At 44.3% G+C, this 21,570-nt stretch overlaps 1 protein-coding gene and 1 long non-coding RNA gene across 3 annotated transcripts in view; one reads left to right on the top strand and one right to left on the bottom strand.

Annotated features, from left to right (window-relative positions):
• The window catches only part of CFAP99 (cilia and flagella associated protein 99), a 210,526-nt gene that overhangs the window by 137,698 nt on the left and 51,258 nt on the right, over positions 1-21,570 (top strand). For both annotated transcript variants that reach the window (XM_033950677.1, XM_033950685.1), the window contains 4 exons: positions 263-467; positions 2,212-2,353; positions 12,165-12,316; positions 17,261-17,466. In XM_033950677.1, the coding sequence (XP_033806568.1) occupies positions 263-467; positions 2,212-2,353; positions 12,165-12,316; positions 17,261-17,466 (705 nt within the window). The remainder of the gene's footprint in view (positions 1-262; positions 468-2,211; positions 2,354-12,164; positions 12,317-17,260; positions 17,467-21,570) is intronic.
• LOC117363285 overlaps positions 11,859-21,570 on the bottom strand; it is a 74,773-nt gene continuing 65,061 nt past the window's right edge. The window contains exon 3 of the long non-coding RNA XR_004540016.1: positions 11,859-12,229. This is a non-coding gene — a long non-coding RNA (uncharacterized LOC117363285). The remainder of the gene's footprint in view (positions 12,230-21,570) is intronic.

The raw sequence follows: 21,570 nt of genomic DNA, 5'->3' as shown, positions 1-21,570 counted from the left end.
AATGGTGTTTATTCATTACAAAACAATGTTAATGGCTCCCATATTTTAATAAAACTTTTATAATTTCCATTTTGTACCGCTATTGAACGTTCCATTTTATTTAAATGACAGCGAATTCCACCCAAAATTAAAGTTAAGTCTGCTATGATCTTTCCAATTGTTAGTAATATGTTGAATGGCAACTCCTGTCATAATCAATAAAAGTTTGTTCTGGGGTTTTGAGCTAAAACTGTATGTAACTTATTTATTTTCCCCACTTTAGAATTGAAAACTTTATACAAGGAGCTCGTGATGCCTCAGAATTCTTCGAATGGAAAAGAAAGATGAAAGAGAAAGACTTGGAGCAACAGCTAGCAAAAATAGAGTATAGACGTTTGGAAGGGAGGATAAGCCATGAAGAAGCACTTCTGGCCCGCCAGAAAGTAATTGAGGAAAACAAAATGAAGGCTGCTATAATGAAAGAAGAGGTAAAATGTTGCTGAATTACTACCGATGATATGGCCTGCTATTCCTATAGTTTTAAGCTGTATTGTAGCAACATGCCAACATGGAGAGTAGATTTTGGCATCATTCCTGTAAACTGTTAGAGGTCAGCAAAAACGGTTACATTTTTTAACACAAAAATATTTTCTTTATGAAGAATTTGTAGGAGTAATGTCACCAGGCATAGCCGTACCCAAGTAGGTCTAGCCAGAAATACTCGACACATACAGCGCTGACCGAGCGGAATTCAGCTTTTGGAATGACAGGTCAAGTGCTACTAATGAGTTTCATAGTCTCTTTTTAGATTTAATTCAAGTAATTATTTTATTTGCAAAAAGGAAAACAAAAACATTCCCAGTAATTCAAAAACACAAGCATTGCAAAAAACTGTTAATCACAAGCAATCCCAGTCCAAAATTTCCAAATATAAGACTTCTTTTCAAACTGGATTCCTTATAGCCAGTAACACAAATTAGAAGCTCCAGTGAAACCCAAAAAGGTGAAAACAAAAAACAAAATGGCTTCCAGTCCTGGCCTAATAAACCTGGGCCTACCTAAGAGCCGAATGAAACTTGCAAAAATTCAAAAGCAGTCTAAGGTGTTTGCTCTTTAAAGATGCCTATAACTGATAACTACACACATATCTACTCCAGCAATTTTTAACTTTTTCCCATTTCTACTCCAGCAATTTTAACTTTTGCCCATCTCCTATTGTATTTTCCTTCTATGTATTCTTTCTATAAAAATTGTGGTTCTCCCCCCCTTTTCCCATTGTTCATGTATGTCCAATAATTAGTTTATGTATGTCTAATAAGTTGAAATGTTTATCTTCCAGCTATTTTGAAATATTTTGTACAACGCTTTGTACTCCTGGATAAGCGTTTAATCAAAAACTTAAATAAAGATAAAGACATCAGTTCACCTCACCTCCAGCTGAGCAGCACACTCTCCCAACTGGGAACACATATCCTCATATCCTTCTAGGAATTTAGTTTTTCTCTTGAATTTTCTCTACTAGATTTCAGCTTCCAGTTGATACTGCTTTATCTAGTACAAACAATGCACCAGTATTATAATTCTAGATTTTCCAACATCAACTAATACTTACAGTGACCTGAACTAATTATCTTATTTCCCCATGTATAGGCCGCAGGAAACGCCTATTCTCATTTAAAAAATCCTAGATAAGCCACAGCGCTACTGGAGTCCCCTGTACCTTTTAAAATAGCTCATTCGCTGGACAGCCTCTTCCCATGTTGCGGCCAGCGGTGCAGGGCAGGAGTGATCTTTTTGGCATCCAGCCTGGCCCCACGCAGCTTCCTCAATGCCTGCCGTCAGTTCTCGCGGGACTCGTGAGAATTGACGGCAAGCATTGAGGAAGCAGCGTGGGGCCAGGTTGGTTGCCGAAAAGATCGCTCCTGCCCTGCACCGCTGGCTGTAACATTGGAGGAGGCAGCCGGCAACCGTCCACTGAGGGTGGCTTATCTACGATGTCTTTAGATAGGCCGCCTCATATAAGGAAGCTGCACCCATCGCATAGGTTTGTAAAATCCATGTATAAGCCACAACCTATACATGGGGAAATACGGTATTCAAGCATTGGTCTTTAAAAAACCATCTATCCAGATTTGTTTTACCTAGTTGACTACTAACACCATAAATCACTGTCTATTGCTGAAACTGAGTTTTATTCATTGCTTGGGGTTTTTTTTTCTGTTTTGTGTTTAGACAGCAGAAATCATGCATAAGTATACTGAAAAACGTCTTCAGGAGGAGAAGGAAATGAAAGACCTGGTGGAGCAGGTAGCAGAGGGCCATAGAAATACAAAGCAAGCTAAAATAATGGTCCAGAAATACAAACAAAAAATAGGTATTCTAATGAAACCATTCAGAGATGATTTGAGAGCTAATCAGTTCTAAATTTAAAAACAATGTTAATGAGTAGTTTCTTTGTTACAATAAACTGTACATAGAGCATTATTTGAGCTACAACTGTTATATCTGTCTAACTTAGAGCCTCTTCTATCAAACTGCGATAGCAGTTTTTAGCACGGGGAGCCACGCTGAATGGCCTGCACTGCTCCCGACGCTAATAGGAACTCAATGAGCGTTGGGAGCAGCGCGAGCCATTCAGCTTGGCTCCCCGCGCTAAAAACTACTATCATAGTTTGATAGAAGAGGGCCTTAGTGTTATTTTATGCACCTAGGTGATTGTTAAGATCACTGAACGATAAAAGAGTCGTTGTACCCCATATTCTAAAGGCTTATCTTGCCTCAACTAGAAATTGTGCACTTTTTTTTTTTAATTTAGTTCCAATGTTATGAAATAGTTTGCCTGTAGAATTGAGAAAGGAAGAATCTTTCCAAAATTTTAAAAGACATCTAAAGGCACATTATTTTCAACTGGCCTTTTTAAACTGACAGGATGTGAATTTGGGACTTTAATCTGTATTTATATATTCTTATATTTTTAATTTTCATTTATTTTTAATTTAATTTATTTAGATTGTTATATAATATTATGTATTAGGAATGTTACTTTTTTCTTTTTTCCTTTTCTATTTAAATGGAGTTCTTTTTATAATTTTGATTGAATTATATTGTAAACCGCTTTGATCCTCTTTTGGCTGTATATGCGGTATATAAAGATTTTAATAAACATAAACAAACAAATAAACACTTCCATGCAAATAAAAACATAAGGGGTAGATATTCAGCTGGTGGAAGTGAATGTTTGATTTTTAGCCGCTACCAGCTTTTTGTTCTTGATATTTAGTTCCATTGCCATATCCGGGCACCACCACTGAATATCCCTTATGTCAGTATTCTTCAACCTTTTGACACCTAAGGACCGGTGGAAATAAAATAATTATTTTGTGGACCAGCACCAGTCCGCAGACCAGCAGTTGAAGAACACTAGGCTAAGTCGTGGGCCAGGCCCCGCCCATCTCCACCCCAGACCTCACCCCCATAATAGTACTAATTGCAACACCATTTTTTCCATTCATTTTTCATATATAAACACACACAAACAACACATAATGGTTAACCACAAAATTAAAAACCACAAAGCACATTGTATGCTTTTCAACATTCATTCGGCGCTTCTGCTGGCTGTAGAGTTGTTTCTCTGTGTTTTTTTTTGGTTTCAGGCAGAGAGGTGAGCCGGGGACGCTGAGGAAAGGAGGACTGGGGAGGCAGGCAGATCGGGGTTGCGGCGAGAGTTAGCTCCGCCCACCCCGTGCGTCACAGGTCACATCGGCCCGGGCTCCACTAGAAGAGGAAGGGAGCCAACGGCGCCCAGCCGTTCGGCGCGCGGCGAAGGCGAGCGGTAAAGGCGCTCGCCTTAGCGAGTGCGCCTTCGCGAAGGAGCCTTAAGAAGGAGCCCAGGCAGCCCAGCAGCAAACCTAACTTCAACCCAAATATAAAAAAAAAAACAAAAAAACAAAAAAAATATTTCTTTTCACCACTTTCTTCCTTCTCTACCCTTTCGGCTTATCATTCTTCTCTCTCTCTCTCTCTCTCTCTACCCTTGCAACTTCTCACTCTTCTCTCTCTCTCTCTACCCTTTCAACTAGCTGCACGCCAAAAGCCACTCTCAACCACCGAGGGACCGTAGGAGCAAGGAGAAAGAAATGGAGGCTACAGGAACCCAGCAGAGCTACCCAGTTTACTGCGTTGAGTGTCATATGTATGACTACCTCCCCTCCGGGAGGCGGGCATACATATGCGGTCGGTGTCAGGAACTGGAAAGCCTGAGGATGGAGGTCGGCAGATTGAGGGTCAAGGTCCAGGAACTGGAGGGACTGGAGGGACTGCGCAACATAGAGGAGACGAGCTGGTCAACCAAGGACACAGATGGAGCAGGCCTCATTGTGGACCAGGTGAGGGACCTTGAGAGATTCATCGAGGAGGCCTATAGGAAGGCGGAAGGACAGGACCAGCAGCTGCACAGACAGATGTCGGCAGACGAGACCCAGGATCCACAAGGCGACACCGGGGAAGGACCTAGCGGAGGAACCACACAAGAGGAGGAGACCGTGAGTCACCGAGACCCCGAGGGTGAGACACCTCACTACACCGAGGACACGGACCTGAGGCAGAGGAGGTTGCTGAGGAAAGGGAAGTCTGCTATTGTGGTGGGAGACTCGATCTTGAGAGAGGTAGATAGTCACGTAGCTGGAGGAAGGGAGGATCGGCTAGTGACTTGTCTCCCAGGGGCCAAGACACGAGACGTCACTGATAGGATCGAGAGGATCCTGGACGGAGCAGAGACAGAGGAGACTGCAGTGATAATCCACGTCGGAACAAATGATGTGAGCCGGAGGAACTTCAGCATGGCCATGCTGACTGACCAGTTCAGGGTCCTGGGACGAAAACTGAAGCGGAGTACCCGGAGGATAGCATTCTCAGAGATCCTGCCTGTGCCGAGAGCAGATGCAAAAAGGCAGGCAGACCTCCAGGCTGTGAATGCATGGTTGAGGAGATGGTGCCAGGAGGAGGGCTTCCACTTTGTAAGGAACTGGACGTCCTTCTGGGGAAAGAGTAAGCTCTACCGGCGGGACGGCCTGCACCTGAGCACAGAGGGAACTAGACTACTGGCTGCCAATGTGAGGAAGGAGATCGAGAGTGCTTTAAACTGAGGAGAGGGGGAAAGCCGACAGCTGATCTGATGTTGACGCTTCGGACAACAGTATCCAGAACAGATGCTGAACGGGCTGACTGCACGGAGGAAGTAGAGAGACCAGTGGATCTCAGGATCAGACAGCGAGGGAAACAACAGGTAAAGGGAGCTTGCTGTGTGGAGACTAAGGTGCATGGAGACACAGGGGGACTGGGTGGCAAGAGGGCGAAAGCTGAGGGCATTATAGGGGCTACACAAGGCGAGGGGGATCGAACAGAGGCCGGGGCCCAGGAGGGGGCAAGAAAACCCAGAGGAAAAGCGGGGAAGTGGGGTGGCGGAAATGTGGAGAAACTGAAAGCTACGAGGGTAAAGGCAAAGGGCAAAACAGAAGTACAGGGAGCAGGAGAGGCGGCCCAGGTGAATGCAGAGGTGATTGCAGAGATGAATGCAGAGGTGGAGGAAAAACGACGGGACCTGAGGTGCTTATATGCAAATGCAAGAAGCCTCATGGCCAAGATGGATGAACTAGAGGTCGTGGCCAAGGGGGAAGACCTGGATATAATTGGAATTACAGAAACATGGTGGACAGAGGAGAATCAATGGGATGTGGCGCTGCCGGGGTACAAGCTCTACAGGAGAGACAGGACCCACAAGAAGGGGGGAGGCATAGCACTATATATAAAGGACTCTATCTACTCGGTCGGGATGGATATGGCAACGAAGGCAGAGGGGCTGGAATCGCTATGGGTCAAATTGCCGGGAAACAAGGGTGCAGGCATAAAACTGGGGCTGTACTATCGCCCACCTGGCATGCCGGAAGGACTCGGACACGACCTGGAAGCTGAACTGAGACAGGAGTGCAGGGCTGGAAGTGTAACAGTGATGGGGGACTTCAACTACCCAGGGATAGACTGGAGTACGGGTCACTCCAACTGCACTAGGGAAACAGGATTTGTAGAAGCTGTGAGGGACTGCTTCATGGAGCAACTGGTCAAGGAACCGACGCGGGGGAGTGCTACCCTTGACCTCATCCTGAACGGATTAGGGGGGCCTGCAAGAGGGGTAGAAGTGGGAGGACCACTAGGCAACAGCGACCACAATGCGATCAGATTCACATTAGAAAGGGGGACACCCATAGTAAGGAGAACCGCAACAACTGTGCTCAACTTCAAGAAAGGGAACTATGTTGCTATGAGGGAAATGGTGGGGAGGAAGCTCAGAAACATCTTTAGGATGGAGACTGTGGAAAGCGCCTGGACCCTATTCAGGGACACCCTGCAGGAAGCACAAAAAACATACGTCCCCAGTTTCAGGAAAGGCTGCAATAACAAGCGGTCAAAGGACCCGATTTGGATCTCAGCAGAAGTAAAGAAGGCAATAAATGACAAAAAAGTATCCTTCCGGAGATGGAAAAAGGATCCAACGGAGGAAAATCACCAGGCGCACAGGAAATGCCAAAAAGAATGTCACCGAGAGGTTAGAAAAGCAAAAGGGAAATACGAAGAGGGGCTGGCCAGGGAAGCAAAAAACTTCAAGGCATTCTTCAGTTACGTAAAGGGGAAACGACCAGCGAGAGAGGAGGTGGGGCCGTTGGACGATGGGGATAGGAAGGGAGTGATTAAGGAGGATAAAGAGGTAGCTGAGAGGTTGAACACGTTCTTCTCGTCGGTTTTCACGAGAGAAGACACATCTAATATACCGGACTCAGAGGAGCTCATGAGTGGGGAACAGGCTGAAAAATTGGAGCACATAGAGGTAAGTAAGGAGGATGTCCTCAAACAGATAGACAGGTTAAAATGTGGCAAATCACCGGGTCCGGACGGGATCCACCCAAGGGTTCTGAAGGAACTAAGACAAGAAATAGCAGGCACAATCCAGCATGTTTGTAACCTATCCTTGAAAGCTGGAGAGGTACCAGAGGACTGGAAATTGGCGAATGTCACACCTATCTTCAAGAAGGGATCGAGAGGTGACCCCGGGAACTACAGGCCGGTGAGCCTGACTTCAATTATAGGGAAGATGGTGGAAGCTATGATAAAGGACGGCATTTGCGAGCACATTGAGAGAAATGGCCTACTGAGAACAAGCCAGCACGGTTTCTGTAAGGGAAGGTCGTGCCTAACGAACCTTCTGTACTTCTTTGAGGGAATAAGCAGTCGGGTGGACATTGGGGAACCCATCGACATCATTTACCTCGATTTTCAAAAGGCTTTTGACAAGGTACCACATGAAAGGCTGCTTAGGAAACTGTGGAACCACGGGGTGGGAGGGGATGTGCACAGATGGATCGAGCACTGGTTGTCGGGTAGACTGCAGAGGGTTGGAGTAAAGGGCCAATATTCTGACTGGCGGGGAGTCACGAGCGGTGTGCCGCAGGGATCGGTGCTGGGGCCGTTACTCTTCAACATATTTATCAATGACCTGGAAAAGGAGGCAAAGTGCGAGGTTATAAAATTTGCAGACGATACCAAACTGTGCGGTAGAGTTAGCTCCAGGGAGGAGTGTGAGGACCTGCAAAGGGACCTAGACAAGCTGGAAGACTGGGCAAACAAATGGCAAATGCGCTTTAATGTGGAAAAATGCAAGGTTATGCATATAGGGAAAAAGAACCCGTGGTTCAACTACAAATTGGGGGGGGCATTGTTGGGAGAAAGCAATCTTGAGAGAGACTTGGGTGTGCTGGTGGATGCATCACTGAAGCCATCTGCACAGTGCGCAGCGGCCTCAAAAAAAGCCAACAGAATGCTGGGCATCATAAAGAGGGGCATAACTACCAGGACGCGGGAAGTCATCATGCCACTGTACCGAGCGATGGTGCGTCCGCATCTGGAATACTGCGTTCAATATTGGTCGCCGTACCTCAAGAAGGACATGGAGGTACTTGAGAGAGTCCAAAGGAGAGCAACGAAACTGGTAAGAGGGCTGGAACACTACCCATATGCTGAGAGGTTGGATAGGCTGGGGCTCTTCTCTCTGGAAAAAAGGAGGCTCAGGGGTGATATGATAGAGACCTTCAAGATCATGAGGGGCATAGAGAGGGTGGATAGGGACAGATTCTTCAGGCTGAAGGGGACAACATGTACGAGGGGGCATTCGGAGAAACTGAAGGGAGATAGGTTCAAAACGAATGCAAGGAAGTTTTTTTTCACCCAGAGGGTCGTGGACACTTGGAATGCGCTACCGGAGGAAGTGATCAGGCAGAGTACGGTACAGGGATTCAAACAGAGACTGGATGGATTCCTGAGGGATAAAGGGATCGTGGGATACTGAGAAAGCTAACCAGAAAATAAATGTAGAAACCCAACCAGGTCGTGCAGGTGCAAGACCGGAGGGCTAGGACTTTGATAGGAAGATAGGACTCAATTAGGAAACCAAGGAGGCATGGGGGCACCTTCTGGTGATTTAGACAGGTCGTGACCTGTTTGGGCCGCCGCGGGAGCGGACTGCTGGGCAGGATGGACCTATGGTCTGACCCAGCGGAGGCACTGCTTATGTTCTTATGTTCTTATCTTATTCCTATAGTGGGATTGGGGTGGTATATCTTGTATTTTGATGGGTTTGTTCCTGATGAATGGGTTGGGTGTGGGTGGGGTCTCTTTTATATGCATTTAATAATAATAATGTTAATGTCAAGTGATTTTGTACGAATTAATTGATTGAATATTGTACACTTGTTGCAAGATTTGAAAATGAATAAAGAATAAAAAAAACCCCAAAAACATTCATTCCTACCAGAAAACAGATAACCTCATGCAAATGCAGGACCAAAAAGTAAAAGTACTAATATTTACAAACAAACCCTAAGATGCAAGACTCTGCAAGCAGTACAACCCCAGAGGAAAAGAAACAAATGCATTTCTTCCTGAACAGACAGCAGGTGTAAATCAATCACTAAATAAAAAAATAAAAGCATTCCCCCTATCGTTGTTGTCTCTCTCCCTTCATGCTGTGCCTTGTCTCCTGGCCTGCCCCCCCCCCCTCAGTGTTATCTTTGAGCCAGCTCCCTCTTCCTCAGTGCTGCAGTGCACAAAGCCGTGGGCAGTGGCTCCTCGCGCATCCCATGCCTCATCTGGAAGCCTCCCCTCTGACGTTGTGACGTCAGAGAGAAGGCTTCTGGTTCAGGCGCAGGATGCGTGTAGGAGCCTCTGCTCACGGCTTTGTGCACTGCAGCACTGAGGAAGAGGGAGCCGGCCCAAAGACAACACCGCATCAATTGCACCGTGGACCAGAGGCTGAAGAGCAATGTCTGGGGCCCGATGCACATGCCGGCCCTGTGGACTGGCAGGAGATTTCTTCGGACCGGCACCGGTCCACGGACCGGCCGTTAAAGAACACTGTCTTATGTGATTAAGAGGCTCATTTTCAAAACACTTACCCCCCCTCTTCTATTAAACTGCGCTAGCAGTTTTTAGTGCAGAGAGCTGCGCTGAATGGCCCACGCTGCTCCCGACGTTCCTAGGAACTCTATGAGCGTCAGGAGCAGCGTGGGCCATTCAGCAAGGCTCTCTGCACTAAAAACTGCTAGCGCAGTTTAATAGAAGAGGCCCTTAGACACACAAAGTATAATAGATACTTTGTGTGTCTGCTTTGAAAATAAGCCCCTATGTGTGATATTCAGCACTTATCTCCCTAAGTGAAACCAGGTAGAGATAGGACTGAGTTTCATGTGGTCCAATTTGTCTGATGAACTTAGGCAGTTAACCACATAAGAATTGACTCCAACCCGGACAGCTCACAAGATAGCAGCTACAACCTAACCAGTTACGTATCACTGAATGTCGGCGCATAGCCCCACACAGGCAATTTTAATAGCCAGGAACTTTTCCTTGGCTAACTCACTTTGAATATTGACCCCCTAAATTCTTTTAAGCAACCAAAACAAAAATAATTTTGATGTTTGTAAAGAAAATTCACTTGCATGGATCCTAGTAAGAAAGCAATGAAATGGGAAAAGCTTCTTTAAGGATAAGCAAATTCAGGTCAGGCCTCACAAGGTACTTGTGATTGTCAGCTTTTTACCTGAAGCATATCCTGTGCATGCTGGCAGTGTGGCATCACCAAATGAAAGACCAAAATTTGTGTTGCCTGCCCTATAGCACAAAACAATGTCATCAGATCAAAAGATCTTTCATGATGCTGTTGTTAACAGGAAAATGTTATTCCTTTTTCCCAGTAAATGGTTTCATATTGGCAATAATTATATAGTTAATATATTATCTTCATTTTTACACTAGTTTCTTATAGGGAATTGGGTCTCTGTTTCTTTAATTGCGTTAGTCTGTTTCTTTCAATACCTTCTGAATCATTCATCCAGTTTCATTGCTATAAATTGCAGCCTCTCAAGTGACCCCTGCTCATACTCGCAGTTTTCATGAGCACTCAGTATGTAGAATCTGTGGGGTAATATTTAGCAAATCAGTCAGCAGTATACTTATCCAGATAATTTTAACCAGTTATTTAGCAGTACTTACAGCATCAGGATAAGCCTGCTGCTGAGTATATCCAGTTAAAGTTATCCAGATGATTATAGCACAACTATTTGTTTAGACCAACTTGGCCATCTAACATTCAGCACTAACCACATAGTTTTACTGTGCAAGGGGAACACCTTCAACTTGCCTGTTTATAGCCATCTAAATTTTTCTGCAGGATGGCATATTTAATCTCAGTGTTCTGCCAGGCAAATGCTGTCAATAGCACCCTCCCTAGTGTACCACCCTTTTATTTAGAGTAGTTTATTTAAATTTGATATACCGCTTAGTTGGAGGGATCGGAGGATACAATAAAATGTCAGAAAAAAAAAGGAAAAACTAAAAAAATATTAGGATAGACCAGACATGGGTAAACTACGACCCACGGGCCATATCCGGCCTGTTTAGATGTTTAAACCAGCCCACCGACCGTCTGGCCCTTCTCCACGACTGGTGTGTGGAAGGAGCATGAGCGTCGCCGCCGACCTCTGTCTATTTGTGGCAGGCGCGAGCTGCAGCGCTTTAGGGGAGCTGCTTCCTGGTTCTTCTCCTGCACAGTGAGGCCACCGTGCAAAGCACCAGCACCGCTAGTCCAGGTAGGTACTCAGAGGGGAGGGGGAGGGTTGGAGGTTGGTAAGCTGCTGGACTAAAGAAAATAAAGGGAGAGCTGCTACTGGACCTGGAGGGAGAAGGAGAGATGCTGCTGGGAGGGGAGGAGGGAAAGGGAAGGGAATAAACCAGAGACAACAGCCTGCCCTTTTGGGGGGGGGTTCTTTCTGCCTTAGCCCTTTCTCTTACCATCATCATTCTACAGTGCATCATACCCCCCCCCCTCTGATAGCCTAGTGCCCCCCTACTCCCGGTTGCCCGGCGCCGCTCCCCCTCGCCCCCCATGGTCGCCCAGCCCCTCTGGCAAATTTAAGAACCCATTGTGTTCCACAAGTCAAAAAGTTTACCCACCCCCTGGATAGACTAATCAAAACTCAGTATATGCATGCTATGAGCCTGGAGAGCATGACAAAAGAGAAACTCAACAGAACTGGATTATTACTAGTAATGCTAATTGAAAAAAATGTGCTTTTAGGTAAACCTTAAATTTAGTTCTATTAGCTTCACCCCCAGGAAAGCAAGGCCAGTTCAGATGAAATTTCAAAGAGGTTACAACACATTGTGATGTCATTCCGTATGTTTAAAGCTGCCCCATTATTTTTTATTTTCTTTATTTATATTTTGAACATATTATCAAGAATAAACTTCTTGTACAGAATATGATTGAGTCAACATAATATAAAACAAATGAAGTAACATCTATATAACAAAATTACTATTTCTTAACAAATGAAGTAACATCTATATAACAAAATTACTATTTTAAAGCTGCCCCATTATTGATTGACATGGAGGATTTTGAAGCTGCTCTGCCATTGTTTAATGCCTTTGATGTCTAATAACATATTTCATAAACAGAACTGTAGATAATGTATATTATCATAATGGTGTACCAATTTCTGCACCAAAGAAAGCAACTGGGCATTATTACGTATTCAAACACCAGCCTGTTTTTTGCTTCTGTATTTTTATACTAGTTCAAGAAGTGACTGCGGAAAGTCGGGAACTTCTTCGCCAGGCTTTAGAAGATGCTGAGGAAGAGCTGAGGAAGAAATTTGAATTGATTTGTGAGATAAGAGCGATTGAGTCTGTTCCATTCATTAAACAGAAGTTAATTGACTTAACTCAGGTAAGTACAGGAGAAAATAACATTAGACATTTAGTAGGCAAGTACTTTTTATTTACCATATACACTCAAATATAAACCAACCTGAAAATAAGCCGAAGTAACCTTCCACCCCCCCAAAAAAAAGGAGGAAAAAAAGGTTGATTTGAATGTAAACCGGGGGATTTAATTTATTCAAGTGCCTTGCCAGGCTCTGCACTCAGACCTCCCCACTTCACTCCCTCCACTTCCCAGCTCTGCACTAAGCCCCCCTACCAGGATCTGCACACTGTTCCCTGTCCTTCCAATTCCTTGCAGGACTCCACTGGGCCTGCCCTAAAACCTGGTGGTCCAGCAGTAGACTGGGACAGGAGGGATCCTTTCCGCCTCCTGTCCCAGCTGACTCTAAGAACCGTTTACCTCCCTCCCTCCCGCCCCCCCCCCCCCAGCATATCTTTTGAATCCCTGGTGGTCCTTTGGTGAACTGTGGCAGGAGCGATCTTCATGCGCTCCTGCCCTTTGCAGATCCACTAGCTAAATGGTTGCCATGAGTTTTTGCCCAGTGAAGGGCTGCAACAGGTCTGGGGGGGGGGGGGGGGGGCACTGATCCAAATTTAAAAAGAGATCCCCATTTTTGGGCCCAAAAATCTCAGCTTATATTCCAGTATATATGGTATGTGCATGTCCTGGTTGAATGCAATTATGCAAGCTTAGTACAAAGAAATAACCCTAAAGATAAAATTAAGTAAATGGTGAAAAGATTTCTTGTTGAAGGGTTATGTGATAAGAGAAAGTACTCTTATCTGAAGTTTCTCTATAATGCTTTTCTAAGCCTAGTTCTATGGTGATGTTAACAGAAAAGTCAGGCAGGCTAATAGGAAGAGTCATTAGCACTATTACACCCTTTGATGTGACTGACTCCCTCATTGCTGCTATGGAGGTACAGCCTCTGCTGGAAGAGCAAACCTGAAAAGATAACATGTTTCACACACTGAAAAGACACCAGAAGCAGAGTGCTGTAGGAGAAAAGAGATCATCCTATCCTGCTGCTGCCAGTTTGAGAGAATCCAATCAATCACAAAGAATTCATATGGAGATACAGTAAAGAGATTGAGAGGAAGCAGATAAGGAGTGGGCTGATGATGCCAGAATCATAGAGGGAGCTGAGGGTTCCCTTTGGCAAGGTGAGATAGAGATGCCGTCATTGATTTTCTCATTATTCTGGTGGAGAATATCATGTTGGCGAGGCAGTGATTTGAAGAAAGAAAGAATACTGCTGATTGCTGCCATGTCATTTGACAACTTCCAAAGAACAAATTAGGGGAGGAACAACACAAAATAAATAAATTAAGCCCACCCTAAAAAGACCAAAAAGAATATCGGACTATGTTGCCTGCTTTTAAATTATGTGAAATAAATTGGAAGAGTTTCAGTAAAGGACCCTCCTGATCCATGAGCCATAAATATACAATGCCCACAAACTATCAAGGGCCATATATAATGCTCACTTCCCATCATTTTTTCTTCCAAGAATCATAATCAAAATAATAATGACACTCCTCTTTGTCCCATATTCAATAGTTCAAAATGTGATGAACAAACTTCAATAATAAATTGTGAAACACCAAAATATCAACACCACAATTTAATATTACATTACAAGAGGGTTGGTATCCTAAAAATATTTCACATATTTTGTTAATTCCTATTCCTAAGACAATAGGGGCAGATCTTTCTAACCTGAGAATTTTAGACCAATAGCAAAAGTATGCAGTGGATTGCTAAATTGCTTGAATCATTGGTTAATTATTAATTGAATAAGTTTGTCACTCAAGTTGGAGTATTACATTACAATCAACATGACCTTTCATAGTACAGAGACACTATTGTTAGAGATGGTTTCAGTTGTGCGGGAGCACTTAAACATGGGGCCACAGGAAGATGTGGGGGAGTTACTGGGAAATTATAGACTTTGAATCTGACGTCAGTGCTGGGCAAAATGGTAGAGTCTATTATAAAGAACAAAATGACAGAACATATACATAAAGCATGGATTAACGACAGAAAGCCAACATGGATTTAGTCAAGGGAAATCTTTCCTCGCCAATCTACTGCATTTCTTTGTGCATAAAATTGAGCCAACTGATATTGTGTATTTGAATTTCAAAAGGCATTTGACAAAGTACCTCATGAAAGACTTCTGAGGAAATTAGAAAGTAATGGAATAGGAGGTAATGTCTTATTTTGGATTAAGAACTGGTTGAAAGTCAGAAAACAGAAAGTAGGGTTAAATGGCCAATATTATCAATGGAGAAAAGTAAATGGTGGGGCTCCACTAATGAACAAAAATCTCCCACAGTAGAAGAGTAAATCAACACAATATCAGAGAAAAGCTGTGAACTTGTATATAGTAAAACCAAATAAGTTAGTGCATTAACAATGGAGGAAAAGCCTTAGAGCCCTGTCGGGGAGAAGCAACCTTCCTTGGGCTAGAAAGGGCACAATTCAAGAGTTCTGCAAAAGCTTTTCTCTTTAAGGACGCGTTTGAAACTTGAAAACATTAATCCAAACAGAATAATACTTATTCCTTGCACTCCCCTCCCTCCTTTAAAAGATTTTGTTCTTGTTGTGCCCCCGACCCTTTTTATTTTTTCCCCTCATTGTTATCTCTCCTAAAACCATTGTAGTTCTACCCCTTTTTTTCCCACCACGTTTCTGTTTGTAAACTGGCCTTTATTTGTTTGGTCTGTTTTTAACTTTAATTGTTTAGCATCCCCCATTTCTTTGTACTTTGCTTAGAAATTTTTTTTATAAGCGTTTTTATCAAATTTTAAATAAACTTGAAACTTAAACTTGAATTAGCATAAAAACCTCCATTGTGAGCACATACAATACATTCTAAACTCATTTTACACTCAGCTTCAAGATTTTTATATTATAATGTTTGAATTCACTTATCTTTTCAGTGTGTATCAAACTTGCTGCCCAATCGACGATGGCCAAATGTTTCACCAGAAGGCTGCATCAGGGGAAAGTGGGACAGATCCTGCAAAAAGAAAGAAATCATATGAACAGAAACAAAACAAGAAATTTAAATTATAGAAGTATTGAAAGTTTTGCATACTTAAGTCAGCATACTCCATGCTCAGGCAAGCCCACGCAAAGATGGCGGCTGAGCATTGGCTGTCTAGTTATGCCCTACGCATTATCCATTTCGCCAATCATAGAGCAGATACTGAACCATTCACAAATAATTGTGAATGGAATTAAAGACAGAGCGCAGAAAAAGATATATATTCAAAAGAAATGGCACCATTGAACCATTGCATTCATGCCTTTAGACTTTTCAGTACAAATCTTGAAGTTGAGTGCAAAACGAGTTTAGAATTTGTTGTATGTATTCACAATGGAAGTTTTTGGGCTGATGAAGTGATTGTGCCCTTTCTAGTCTGAGGAAGGTTGCTTCTCCCCGACAGGGCTCCCGAGGCTTTTCCTCCATTCTTAATGCACTAGGTTCTTTGATTTTGCTATGCACAAATTCACAGCTATTCTCTGACATTGTGTTAAATAGTGGAGTTCCCCAAGGGTCTCTGCTGAGATAATTAAATTTGCAGATGACAAAAAGTTGTTCAAATTTGTTAAATAGCAAGATGATTGTGAAAAATTGCAAGAGGACCTTGTGAGACTGGACGTCAAAATGGCAGATGACATTTAATGTGAACAAATGCAAAGTGATACATTTGGGAAATAGGAACCTGAAAAATAGCAGCTACATGATGCCCAGGAAAAGGACCTAGGTGTCATTGTTGAGGATACTTTGAAACCCTCAGCTCAATATACAGAGGCAGCTAAGAAAGCAAATAGAATGTTAGGAATTATCAGGAAAGAAATGGAAAACAAAGATAAATGTTATAATACCCTTGTATTGCTCTATGGCATGGCCGCACCTTGAATACTGTGTGCAATTCTGGTCGCCGTATCTCAAAAAAAGATATAGTGGAATTAGGGTACAGAGAAGGGCGACAAAAATGATAAAAGGGATGGGATGACTTTCCTATGAGGAAAGGCTAAAGCGGTTAGGGCTCTTCAGCTTGGAGAAGAAACAGCTCAGGGTTAATATGATAAAAGTCTATAAAATAATGAGTGGAGTTGAAAGGGTAATCAAACTTTCAGCAAGCTTCTGTCATCCTCAAAAATCACTTAATGTTCTCTAGATCCTTTTCCCTCCAGTTGGTCGATCATTCCACAACTTTATTTACTTCCTTATATCCTCACCATTTTTTAATACTAGTCTTTCTTTGGGCTTCTTTCCTGGATTTCTGGAAACAAGCTTGCATTCATCCATTCCAAAAAAGCCTGATTTGGACCCTCGTGACAGTATTAACTACCTCTTTTGTACCTCTGCCAGAAAATTCTTACAAAAGTATGGACCCCTGATGTGATAAAATAATGTGCCATTTTCAATTTGGAGTCTTTAAACACAGGGCAATGGTATTGTAGTGGTGAAAAAGAACACTATTAAAAAGGTATATTAGATAGATTGTGAGGTATATTAGATTGTGGAACAGACAGGGAAAAATGCGTGAGTGGCTGAACAATTCATGTATACCGTTCTGAGCTCCCCTGGGAGAACGGTATAGAAAATGGAATAAATAATTAAGTAAAATTAAAGAATTAGTTCATGTGAAATGAACTTATATCTAACGTACCCCCTCCCCCTTTACAAAGCTATGCAGCAATGGCAATGAAGCCCATTAATTCCCAATGGGCTTTGGTGCGATTACTGCAAGCCGCCATGGTAATCAGCTTTGTAAAAGAGGGCCTTAAGATTGTTACTATTTTTTATATGACTTTTAGTTTGGTTTTCTTCAGGTGGGGAAAAATAAACCTCTAAATTGTGGAATAAATTAAAATACATATTTTTTTTACAATAATTTAATTGTTAGTCATCATTGCTATTACCCCCAGGTTTCTGGTCATGGTTTCCTTTCTGAAATGTCAATAGTAGAACTACAGGAGCGGTTAGCCTTGCTTAAAGAAACAAAGAGGAAGGAAGAAGACGACAAAAGAGACCAAATCCTAAGTGAAAAGCAAGCGAAGGAACAGTATCTTCTAGACAAACTGGAGCAGATTTCCCTGCACAGAGCAGCTCTAGGAAAAGCAGCACTACTGAGGTTAGTATAAAAAAGCATTTATGCTGTGAAATTTGGAGAAATGTGAATTCTGTACTCAAGAGATTTACATGAATATTACATTGACATTTTCAGCCCAGTGTGTTGGAGCTGCTAAAAAAGCAAATAGAATGTTAATGGTATTCAAAAACGGATGGAGAATATTATTATGCCTCTGTTTGATCCCTAGTGTGACTGCCTTGGGTTCAAAATGGCACCATTGACCCCTAGCTGTAGTCTTGCTACTTATTTGAAAGGATAAACCCTAATGATGGTATCACAAGGCTACTGCAATGGGTCATCGGTGCCATATTGAATCCAGGACAGGAGCAGAGGGGTACTCTCATATCTTGGACGACTAGACTAGAAGGAAGACCCATGGGTAAGTCCTGGCCACAGTGGGATGGAGGGCTCCTTTTGGGAGGATTGCTCTGGGGTAGAACATTTGAGCAGGAGAATGGATTGGGGGGTGGGGACTGGATCAGAAGATGCTCTTTGTGAGATTAGATGTGTAGTAAGCTCTTTTAGAAAGGTTGGGGGAATGTGCCAGAATATGGACCTCTGATACAGGCAATCAGCCAAAACAGAACTTTTTTGGGTCACTGTAAATTTAGTTTAATAAAAGTTTTATCAAAACTGACTTTAAAATACCTTGCTTCATGCCACATTCACTCATTTTTATGTGTGTGAAGTGTACTTTTGACTGACATGGTTATATAAATATCTCTCAGGAAAAAAGTCATATAAGTTTTCATTATGCTAATAAATAAATATATATATATATATATATATATATATATATATATATATATATATATCCTATATAATAAAAAGCTAGCCGCGCATGCGCACTCCTACTTGCGTGCTTTCGTTTTCCCTGATCTGTGAGATGTAGGTCTGTGGCCTCAGGAGTGCGCATGCGCGCCTAGGGTTCTTTTCTGTATGTCTTCGTTGTCGTCTTCGCCCCCCCCCCCCCGAATCCCCGTTGAGCCTCCCACCACGGTCTGACCCTCCCATCCGAATTTCCCTTCTCGCGGTCTGGCCAGCTCCCTTACTCCCTTGCCGCCGCCACCTCCTTCCCTTCCCACGGTCGACAAATCTCCTGGCTCCAGCAGCGGCCGCAACACTGTAAACACGCTGCTTCGCGGCCTCTACTGCCCTGATTTGCTCTACCGCGTCTCTGATGATGTCATCAGGGACACGGAAGAGCAAATAAGGGCAGTAGAGGCCGCGAAGCAGCGTGTTTACAGTGCTGCGGCCACTGCTGGAGCCAGGAGGTTTGTTGACCGCGGGAAGGGAAGGGGGTGGTGGCGGCAGCAAGGGACTAGGGGAGCTGGCCAGACCGCGTGGATGGCATGCATCTTCAACAGTGTGTAGGCGGGAGGCGCGTGAAGGAGTTTCAGCTCAGAGGTACGGCTGGAGGGTGCTGCAGGTGGCCCATGCAGGTAAAAATTCTCACAGGAGGGGAAAGGAGACTCCTTGGGGATGGAGGGGTGTGCTGGGAGGCAGATCGTTTTGCTTAGGGGGGGGAAGACAGAAGGGGGGCCATGGAGAGACAGGGAGGAGCTGGAGGGGGAGAGGGAAAGGGGCCTGCTTTGGGGGAGGGGTGTGCTTGGATGCAGACAGCTTTGCTTGGGGGAGAGACAGAAGGGGGCCCACGGAGAGACAGTCAAGGAGAAACTGGAGGGACAGAGGGAAAGGAGGCTGCTTTGGGGGAGGGGTGTGCTGGGAGGCAGACAGCTTTGCTTGGGAGAGGAGACATAAGGGGGGCCACGCAGACACAGCCAGGGAGGAATTGAAGGGGGTAGAGGGAAACGGGGCAGCTTCAGTGGGAGGGGTGTGCTGGGAGGCAGATCACTTTGCTTAGGGGGGAAGACAGAAGGGGGGCCACGGAGAGACAGTCAGGGAGGAACTGGAGCGGGAGAGGGAAAGCGGCCTGCTTTAGGGGAGGGGTCCGCTGGGAGGCAGAGAGCTTTGCTTGGGGGGGGGGAGACAGAAGGGTGCCCACGGAGAGAGAGTCAGGGAGGAACTGGAGGGGGAGAGGGAAAGGGGTCTGCTTTGGGGGAGGGGTGTACTGGGAGGTAGATAGCTTTGCTTGGGGGCGAGATTGAATGGGGGGGCCACAGAGAGACAGTCAGGGAGGAATTGGAGGGGGAGAGGGAAAGGGCCTGCTTTGGGGGAGGAGTGTGCTGGGAGGCAGACAGCTTTGCTTGGGAGGGGAGACAGAAGGGGGGACACGGAGACACTGTCAGGGAAGAATTGGAGGGGCAGAGGGAAAGGGGACTGCTTTGGCGGGAGGGGTGTGCTGGGAGGCAGATCGCTTTGCTTAGGGGGGGGAAGACAGAAGGGGGGCCACGGAGAGACAGTCAGGGAGGAACTGGAGCGGGAGAGGGAAAGCGGCCTGCTTTGGGGGAGGGGTCTGCTGGGAGGCAGAGAGCTTTGCTTGGGGGGGGGGGAGACAGAAGGGTGCCCACAGAGAGAGAGTCAGGGAGGAACTGGAGGGGGAGAGGGAAAGGGGTCTGCTTTGGGGGAGGGGTGTGTTGGGAGGTAGACAGCTTTGCTTAGGGGCGAGACTGAATGGGGGGCCACAGAGAGACAGTCAGGGAGGAATTGCAGGGGGAGAGGGAAAGGGGTCTGCTTTGGGGGAGGGGTGTGCTGGGAGGCAGACAGCTTTGCTTGGGAGGGGAGACAGAAGGGGGGCCACGGAGACACAGTCAAGGAGGAATTGGAGGGGGAGAGGGAAAGGGGGCTGCTTTGGGGGAGGGGTGTGCTGGGAGGCAGAAAGCTTTGCGTGGGAGGGGAGACAGAAGGGGGGCCACGGAGACACTGTCAGGGAGGAATTGTAGGGGTAGAGGGATAGGGGGCTGCTTCGGGAGAGGGGTGTGCTGGGAGACAGATCGTTTTGCTTAGTGGGGGAAAACAGATGGGGGGCCACGGAGATAGTCAGGGAGGAACTGGAGGGGGATAAGGAAAGGGGGCTGCTTTCTAGCACCCGTTAATGTAACGGGCTTAAACACTAGGATATATATATATATTTTTTTTTTAAATATGCCCTTTCATATTGGAGTGTATACTAGAAACTTAAAATAGGCCCAGATTGTACCTCCCATTATTGATGCTTTTCAAATTTATCAGTTGTGGCAAAAACAATGGAGGCCACTGCTAAGTATTTTTCTGGAGTATACAGTGCATTAGATTTTAAAAAAAGTCAAACTCCTGGCCAGGTTTTAATACAGAAACTGTCATGGTGGCATTTCTACATGATAAGAGAAAGATGATAGACCAGGGAGATCCAAGTCTACTGGTTCTCCATGATTTATCATCAGTCTATGATACTATCAACCAGATATGCAATGCTGGAATTGAGGACTTAAGTATTGGTATAGAGGAGGTCTTTCCTTAAGAGTAGCTCATTTGTATTGGTGGACCGAAATATGTCCAGAAGCATAGGAGCTACTTCAGGGGGTACCTTAGGGATCCTCTCTGTTACTGATTATATTTAATATTTATATTTCACCTATTGAAGGTTTACATGTATGCCTTTATTTTTTGAGTCACCTATTTGGAGAATAATATTGGTTTGCTTTTCCTCTTGCTTTCATTTACTTCCCTTACAAAAAGATCTGGTACCATTTTTATAGTGGCTTTCAGGGTTAATCACTGTCTTTTTGGTTCTTATGCTTTCTCAAACTGTTGTCTCTTTCTTTTTTAAGTTCAGTAAGTTTTATTGAAGATTTTTGTACAGAACAAAAGAAAACATATGGATAACATGTGATCTTTACATTAATACATGTGTGGTAGAGTAGCAATTACAGGAAACAATGCCCCTAAGCGGGGCTATGATAATCTGAAATTCCATATCAAAAGGAAAGAGGGAGAAAAAGAAGAAGGGAGAAATAAACAGATCATGATACTTTGTGAAGAAATAATGAGGTGCCATCTGTACACGATCAAACAAAGAAAACATATGTGTGTCATAACCACTGAGAAGGTAGTACAATGATGAATAAAGCCAAACGATAAACATCATATGAGAATGTCAAAAGGGCGTTAAAACATTACAATCATAAATTATGAGACCACAGAACTATCAGCAAATGGTGAGTC

The sequence above is a fragment of the Geotrypetes seraphini genome, chromosome 1, assembly GCF_902459505.1.
Source record: "Geotrypetes seraphini chromosome 1, aGeoSer1.1, whole genome shotgun sequence".
NCBI lineage: Eukaryota > Metazoa > Chordata > Amphibia > Gymnophiona > Dermophiidae > Geotrypetes > Geotrypetes seraphini.
Note: the sequence above shows the minus strand (reverse complement) of the source record. Positions and strands in the feature narration are given on the sequence as shown.